The sequence below is a fragment of the Epargyreus clarus genome, unplaced genomic scaffold, assembly GCF_041222505.1.
Source record: "Epargyreus clarus isolate Ecla_fem2 unplaced genomic scaffold, WU_Ecla_fem_2.2 ptg000003l, whole genome shotgun sequence".
Classification (NCBI taxonomy): domain Eukaryota; kingdom Metazoa; phylum Arthropoda; class Insecta; order Lepidoptera; family Hesperiidae; genus Epargyreus; species Epargyreus clarus.
The window spans coordinates 7,650-16,400 of record NW_027332211.1 but is presented as its reverse complement, the minus strand read 5'-3'; the positions used below and the strand labels follow the sequence as shown (position 1 = coordinate 16,400).

General features: G+C 39.7%; 1 protein-coding gene across 1 annotated transcript; it reads right to left on the bottom strand.

The window, feature by feature from the left end:
- Positions 1-4,968: 4,968 nt before the first annotated feature.
- LOC140748572 (odorant receptor 2a) lies at positions 4,969-6,771 on the bottom strand. The gene is made up of 8 exons (XM_073081397.1): positions 6,642-6,771; positions 6,348-6,552; positions 6,054-6,176; positions 5,826-5,948; positions 5,640-5,739; positions 5,456-5,560; positions 5,094-5,249; positions 4,969-5,019 (listed from the first exon to the last, which is right to left on the bottom strand). Exons 1-8 carry the CDS (start codon positions 6,757-6,759, stop codon positions 4,969-4,971), a joined length of 981 nt encoding a protein of 326 aa, XP_072937498.1. The 5' UTR covers positions 6,760-6,771.
- Positions 6,772-8,751: the final 1,980 nt, after the last annotated feature.

Genomic DNA, 8,751 nt, shown 5'->3' with positions numbered 1-8,751 from the left:
GATTCAACTATCGATAGTGTGAATTATTGATACTATCAATACTATCGATAGTATTACTCCTAAACGTTTATCGGTCTTCAATAATATCGATACGATCGATGGTATTGATGCTATTGAAGCTAATACTTTCGATACTATCGTTACTATGTATAACAATACTATTGCCCTAGATCATACTATCAATAGTATCGATAGTGTCGACATTATCGATACTATCGATAGGCTATCGATACTATTTATATGACGTCAACTATCGATAGTCTATCGATATTTTAGCAATAGTCGACTATCGATAGGCAACTCTACTAGGTACGTACCTGTTCGTTCAACGATGCTTGACGACTTCATGCGCGTAACTTTTTAGGAACGTAACCATGTTGAAATAAGGATTCTTAAAGAGCCTACATTTCTGTGAAGGGTCATTCATAATTCTATGGTCTTTTGTAAGTAAACACGAGTTGCAACCGAGTGGTCGCTTGCGAGTAAGAGAGAGGTGAGTGAAGCGGGGCGCGGAGAGCGAATTTTGCCCATATTTGAAGAAATAATAAGCGAATGAGGTGGATTGCGCTTGCCCGTAGTCCGCGAAACCTTCATTTTATACCTACCTACCTACCTTAATTTAACCATTTACACTCTTTTCATTGCACCTTACCTTTACTTCACTTTTGGGACCTGACTGGCATTAACACTGGCGCTAACCAGCATTGGCTTGAGTGCTCCTGTTTTTTTATGACCCGGCAGTGATCGTCCAGACGTCTGAAGGAACGCTGCAGAGTTTTTTCTCAGTGAGAGTCCCTCATATCCCAACGGGTCCCCGGGCGGGAGAGGTTGCATAAGGACGTTTCCGCAACAACAAAAAACGGTGCTTAGCATACATTTATGTATGTACCTTTTGTAATTATTCAACGACAATATTAATACGAACGAACTGTTTGTAGTTTTCAAGTGTTTTTTTTATCCTTTTAACATTTTTAAATTTTGTCATAACGCAAATAAAATGTATCGTAATTTCAATCAAATCGTATCTATAAAGAAAAAAAAAACAGTTATTCGTCATCGCTTCGCTCAGTTACGTTGCTCCTTTCGACAGCATATCCTACTTAGAAATTCAATTTGTTTTCGATTTATTTGTTGGAATCGCAGATATTTTGGCCAATAATGGACTTGAAGAAATAGATAGGGTGTAATGGAGGGCATCGAGAGCAATCAAAGCGGCCATCGCCGGCAAATAAACGCCTCGCGAGACTTCTTTGTTTCCCCAAACTCAATTCACTGGAATAGCCGAGACCACCCCTCCCTCATAGCGCTCCCCCTATTCGCAATTGCTCCATTACATTTTGACTCTCACAATTCACAACAAAATATCATTATACCTATTTAGTTTAAACCTTCACTATAAACGGCTGATTGAACTAAGTAAATAATACAGATCACCGCATTGGCATATAGAAAAATATACGCACAAAAACTACTTTTAGAAGCGGTGAAAATATTTTCTATCATAAACTTCTTATAACTACATAAGTATTATTGTAATTATGAGATATATTATCTATTTTGTAACCGAAACGTGACTTACGTTGTGTAAACATTCGATAATTTAGCGCATCACACTCGTGCACATTATCTAAACATTTGTTATTCATTTTTAACAGTATAATCTAATGTAGATGTGTAGCTCGTAACCGCAGCGTAAAGCGCATATTATAATTGTATCAGTTGTTAAACGCAATTTAAGCAGCAATGACTTCAGCATTATTTCTAAATATGCATAATATGAGATTCCCAAAATCATTAACTTTAAGACTAGGATTCTTTTATAATATAGGAGTAGCAGGCGAGCATGCAGAACACCGCCGCCCATATAAATATTATAGATATTCCTACATTAGGTCGCTCATAGATTCGCCGCTAGGCCTGAGGACTATGCTGCAACGCCTCGGAAAAGTATGTCTCCCTTATCACACCCTTCAAACCAGAACATAAGGCAGAAATAGGTGTATATTTTACACCACAATAATCAGTATTGTAATAGTAGCTATATTATAGATAGAAAGAAGATAGATGCTCTGGAAATGTGGTGCTGGAGGAGGATGCTTGGAGCCTCATGGAAAGAGTTCCGTACCAACAACTCTTTACTCCAGGAATTCGGCATCACACTGGGTCTATCGAACTTAGTGCATCGTCGTATTTTGAAGTTCTAGCGAAATAGCGATGCTATTGGGCGGTTCGTCGTGCAAGGAACTGTGGAAGGCATCAGAGAACGAGGAAGGTCACCCACGCGATAGACTGACCAAATCAACTACATCGGGCCCCTAGGAAAAACAAGAAAAACGATGACCACCACCGCTCTACCAAGAGTGCAACGACAAAGAAGATTTAGTCCTCGATCGTTGGTCGTAAGTTCTGAGATACGTTTAGAGATGACTCTCTGATTTTATGAACAAATTAGTTATTAAATTTATCATAATCTAACTTAATAAATAAAGGATCTTAGCAAGAACTTGATATATGAAATTAATGTTACATGTTAGAAAGAGCGGGGCGTCCGCCAGCATGCCCCGCGCCCGAGGGAATGGTACAGCTCCTCGAACTGGGTTCGTGCCGAGTATGCCTCGTCCGTCTCGTCCGATAATAGCTCGATTTCAGTCTGTAATTCATCGAAAACTTCGTATAAGGCATCAAATTTACTATACCGGCCTTCAAGCTCTATACGCTGTAATTTGGATAAACAGTTGGTTTTTGAAAGATTGTCTAAATAATTATTAAAATTTGTTAGCTTTGCTTTCATTGAGCTACGCTTCTTAATAAGCTTTTCAGCCATTATTAAAGGCAAGTGCAAAAAAAATAAGAAAGAAAAAAGTAATAAGAGAAAGCGGCAAAGGCACGGAGAGTTTGAAATGAATTAATAACGAACAAAAGTATAAGTAAGCACAACGCGCGCAGAGCGCACATAACGGTATATAACCGGTCGAACTAGTCGAAGCTTATGCAATACTATGATAAAAAAATACTAACGAAGATTATAGCGCTTTAGCGTGTGTCGTGTATGTACTAATGTATATAACACTAAAGTACTTAGCTGTGCGTGAAGTAAGCGTAGGATGCAGGACACTAAATAAACTACACCACACTACGAACGGAAAGCACACAGTTTATTACGGCACACAGAATAGTCACAGATAAAGTTTACAGAAGGAGAAAGAGCACAGAGGTAAGCAGATAGTTCACAGCACAAGAAGAAAGTCAAAGCAAAGAACACAGTGAAAATAAATCGCGAAACAATAGGCAAGGAAAACGTTACAAAGCGTCAGCGGTTTAAGCAAGCAGCGTGGGGTTAGCGCGGAAGTCAGATTCACACTGGCGCGCGGGCCGCGCGGGGAATACGGGCGGCCGGCTAACGATGCGCCGGAGTCGAGAATCCCGTTACTCGTGACGTCAAGCTAAGGCGTTCGTTTCCATTAAACCGGGCGGACGACAGCTGATACTTTACCTGACGTGTTATGTATAACTATTATTTATTTGTATGAATGTGCAATTGCGTGAATGTAATAAGTATGCGTGGAAAAGAATGTAAGTGTAACGAGAAATATTTAATGTCTGATATATGTATATATATTATTTATATTATATTTATGTAATATAATATTTATATATTATATTTGTATGGTGTAAATTAATTATTAGGATATACGGAATAAAAGTAATGTGGGAGTAGCCCACAGCGCAATAATGCGAAGCATTAAATAATTATATTAAAGTCTGCTAATGAATTCAAATAGTTGCAAATGAAATTAGATATTTTAAAACGGAAAAAAATATTTTTTGGGATTATAGAAAAGAAAGGAATAATGATTGAAACGATCTCACGAATCTCCCTTATCCTGAATCCAGTCTTCGTTCTCAATTCCTTCTTCAATTGAATAGTCGTGGCGCGCTTCTCGAATGATAAATTCCGACGGGGCCAAACCGTCCGGACACGTAGCTCAGAAGTTGTAGTCGACTTCAATCCACGGCCAGCTGATTTCTTTTTCGTCGAAGGACCAATGTTCGGGAGCAAGTTGGCTTAACGATGCGCAGCAATAAAATACGGTTTCGGTAAGAGCGATATAATAGTTCGTAATAAAATCGTTACAATATATGGAACGGTCGAGCGTGCGTCTGCGCCGAGGTTTGTTCGCGCACTGGCCCCCGCCCGCCGGTGAGGTCAATGCCCCCGGTGCGCGGTCGTTGGCCACAGTCTCCGCGCTCCGCTCCCCTCGACCCGCTACTTGCGTAAACAACGACGAAGTGAAAATGGATTGAACAAATTAAACAATATGCATCTTTCCTATTGTTTAGATAGATAGATATTTTCTTTATTGCACACTTCAATAGATCATAACAATAGTACACAATTATATAGGTTAATAATAATTGTATGCAATAGGCGGCCTTATCGCTAAGCGGCGATCTCTTCCAGACAATTCCTATGCATGGAAAAGGTAGGGAGGATAGTGAGGTAGGTATATGGTATGCGCAAACCATTAAAACTTACATTAGGTAATACATTGATAGTTTATCACCTTTTTTAGCCTAGTAAATTTGGCATTTAATCGTATTTCTATCAAAACACCTAAGTAACCACGTCAATGTTCAACCCAAAATATCTATTGCATTATATTAATGACGACGATTTCAGTCTCATTTTTTTCCCAAACGCCAAAAGAGATATAACTTCAAAAATTGCATGATAATTAATCTATATGTTGCTATAATATAAATAAAAAAATGCAAAAAGTTTGATGAAACTTTTATAAAAGTTGTATTTTATAACGTGTACCTACCACATGCACTCGATGTTTTGTACTACATATTCAAATCGTCTAGGTCGAATAATAACAATAATATGATGTTTATAAATTCTTTTAATAACCATCAACTTTGATCCTTCTACGAATATCTTCCGGGCGTCACGTACTAATTTTTCTACTTAGTTTGCCGCAGCACAGCGTAAAAAGTGTAAGAGGATTTTATAATCTGAAACATAAAACAATATCGTGTAGAGCGGACCGAGAAAAGCGGAATTGAACATGGATAGCAACGAGAATCACCTTGAGAAAGGTGTCGAGCGAGAGCGCCACGACGAGGCCGGCGGCGGGACGCAGCGGGCGGCGCGCGCGCACCATCAGCAGCAGCAGCGAACGCCGCACGCGCACGCCCGCGCCCGCCCACCGCGCCGCGTACGCCGCGCCCGCGATCTGCTCGCTCTGCGCACGCGCATACACATAAACACTCAATAACCGAAAACTATGCGTAATGTAATAATCAACTTAGCCAATGCTTTGTCTACCGAAGACGAAAAGTTGACATTTTCCGCCTACTAGATTATTAAATTATTAAATTTCCATATTTGGTTGGCGAAATATGTTAGATAGATAGATTTATTATTGATAACGGCCACATATGTACATACCTCTACCGTTAGTTCGTTGCCGTAGTAGCAGTACAGGAATAACTCTGTGAGGATGCACAGGATGAATAATGTCATCGATGTAAATTCTATGCTCACCACGTTCAGCTGCTAGCGGAAAATTAATTTAGATCTTGTACATATTATTCGATAACGTAAAAAATAAATAAAGATGGATGATGCTTACACTGACAAGCTTGTAGGCCGCCATGCAGAGGATCCACCCGCCGATCCCGAACTGTATTAGTATTGGGATTCCAAAGATGTCTTGAAGTAGTTTGGCGGTTCTGATCAACATATCATTGTATCATCGTTAACGTAATTTTATTAGCATTAGTATTTTTTATTACCAAAATAATTAGTTCACACTCACTGATGTACTTTATCGTAGTGTTGCAAGCATTGTACGAACAACCTCATGAAAACCTTCTCTTCATCTTCACCCGTTTCCTTTACTTCGTCTCTGGTTCTTTCTATTATGTTCTCCAGATTCATCCTGCAATAAAGTTTTATCACTTATAATATATTAAATGCGTATTATTAGTCCTACTCTTAAGTCTCTGACTACATGCTTCACAAATTTTTACTTTTATTCACTGACCTTAATATTTCAAGTTGAGTCTTGCATTGATAGAGAATGGTGGCCACGAAAGCATCCATCGTAGTATTAGCGATCCCTACTAACGTCGTCACGTAATAAGAGTATAACAGCACCAAAGAGAATCTAAAATATGTATAAAACTAAATAGATAAAAGTTGCATGTAGAAAATATGTATGTGAAGGTTCAAGAGTGAAATAATTTAAAGCAATTAATGTAATTCAAAAACTGACAGAATACTCTGACTGAATCTGTTACATATTTAAGCGAATCAGAATAAAATGTTGAACACTGACATGGTGGGCGGGTGGGTGTCGAGGCCGGTCCAGAACGGGAACTCGACGTGTCGGCCGCTAGCGCGCGTCGCCACCGGGAACACTATCCAGAGCGTGCACGTGAGCACCGCGCAGCCCGCGTACCCGCGCAGCAGCAGCCGCGCGCGCCGCGCCGTGCGCGCCAGCAGCCGCCGCGCGCGTGAGCTCGCCGGGTTCAGCGCCGCGTCTGCGACACACTTGCCAATTGTAAACTGACGACACCCGACACTGGCTACGACGTACTCGATACGTCCACGACGACCGTTACACACTCACCGTCCAGTCCGCGTATCATAACGTCGATGCGTTTGGCGTCCGTGTGAAATACGATCTGCTTAGCGAGAGAGGTGATGTGGCACAACAACAGAAACATCACCCGAGAAAGCTTCGCCATGTCGCCGCGTTCCTGCACAGATAAGGGTTAATACTTTGTCTACACACCTATTGTACCTTATTTACCAAATACAGATTATGATTATGATTATAAACCAAATATTTTGAAAAAAGATATAGTAGAAAGTAAAACGTATGTGTACCCACGATTAACAGAGAAAACTGGGAGAATAACATGGGAGAAAACTTTGAAGGTGGTTCTACCACCTAAGTTCTTTCCTTTGTGGTTCGACTCCGGCGGCACCACCGCCCCACCTATTTCTACCTAATAACAGCAGTGTTAGGCGCTGCTGTGTTCCGTATTGAAGGGTGTGGTAAGGGAGACAGACTTTTCGGAGGCGTCCCAGCTTAGTCCTCAGGGGTAGCGGCGCATCTGTGGCCGACCTTAGGTAGGAATATCTAATCCTATCTGGGGTTGATTACAGATGTCCATGGGCGGCAGTAGCCACTTACCTTCAGGTGGACTGCATGCTCGTCTGCTACTCCTATATTATAAAAAAAAAGAATAAAATACCTGATAGGCATAAGCGCATTCCTGTAGTAGGTAGACGGTGGTGACGGCGAGTACGAGTGCGCGGTAGGTGGAGTGCAGCCGGAAGGTGCGGGGGGCGCACAGGAAGCCGACGCGCCGCAGCAGCGCCGTATGCGCCGCGATGCTGCTGCCCGCCGCAGACCTGCCATAAGCACCACGATATTGCCAATATTATTCAACTTTATTTAAAACTACACATTATATAAGCAGAATAAAATTGTTCTTAATACGAAGGTAAATAAGTGAAAAGTGTAAACAATTCGTAACAACAACAAACGTACTGCGACATTTACTTATTACCCATTTTTTCTTCCCTAAAATCGAAATTTACCAATTTCTAGTAGGTAGAAATTTTCAAATTTAGATAATTGTAAGCAGAACATTGGATGTTTGATAAATAATGATTAATAACGATCGGTAGATACAAACATTATATTCGGCAGGTTGTATATTTAATGTTAATATGTGTCAACGCCAACTAATATAATGAACGACTACTTTATAAGTGATATTCTAATTATGTTACTCCCTCGTTATAGTAATAACAATGATGACATCGTTAGATCAGGACGGGTAACAATTTAATTACTCGGCTGACGTTCGGACCCGCCCCCTGGTATAGCCATAATAAAATATTTAGAAAGTAGCCTCTTAACGCCCAATATATTATTCAACTCCGTACTTACATTGTTAACGTTTCGTTTTCTAAAATACTTGAAGGTACATTTGTATATAAATTATATCTTTGTTTAAGTCAAAAATTAAAGAAAAGATCTTTTTTTTTTTCAAAATTTTGTAATAGTTCAGCACGTGGCACGTGCGCAATAATGTCCGAATGAGTTGCAATTTAAAGTGGGGTGTACATTGTTTAAGAGCGGAATGTGGCCTCACCGTCGAAATGAAATTCCAGCGATCCGCGCCGTCTTTTGTCTTTTGCAAACGGTTTAACTTTCAAGAGCCCTTATTGTATAACAAAACATAAAAAAAATAATCATTAACCTTTAACAACCGACGTGACAAGCCCACGCGTTCAATCGCGCTTGTAAAAGAATTGTAGGATTACAATGGTTAAATTGAAGGATAATTAACCTAATTGAACATTTTACAATAAAGAACCATGTTTATTCAATCAATATTTACCAAAAAAATTAGGAATTCCTAACAGTTTACATTTTTGGTCGTAAATTTCGATCCAAATAACTTAAGATCATTAATCAACTCGATTTTTCATAAATTTTCATTAAAATAACAAACTTTTATAATTTTCATAAACCTCAATAAACTACCTAATCAACATAATAAAAATAAATAACTTCTCACAATTACCGTGAAAAACTACAAGTCTACAAATAGTACAAAAATGACTCAAATCTTTCGCAATCACAATTTATGAAGATGGTAGAACCATCTGTGGAACGACTTCGGCGGCACCACCGCCACACCTATTTTTGATCTATTGTT

Bases quoted from the DNA above. Each gene is read 5' to 3' on its own strand.
- LOC140748572 (XM_073081397.1), bottom strand. From the start codon at position 6,759: ATGGCGAAGCTTTCTCGGGTGATGTTTCTGTTGTTGTGCCACATCACC. The intron at 6,177-6,347 runs GTCAGTGTTCAA...TACATATTTTAG, and splicing joins GACACCCACCCGCCCACCAT to ATTCTCTTTGGTGCTGTTAT. The intron at 5,561-5,639 runs GTAAGCATCATC...TTCCGCTAGCAG, and splicing joins CGGCCTACAAGCTTGTCAGT to CTGAACGTGGTGAGCATAGA.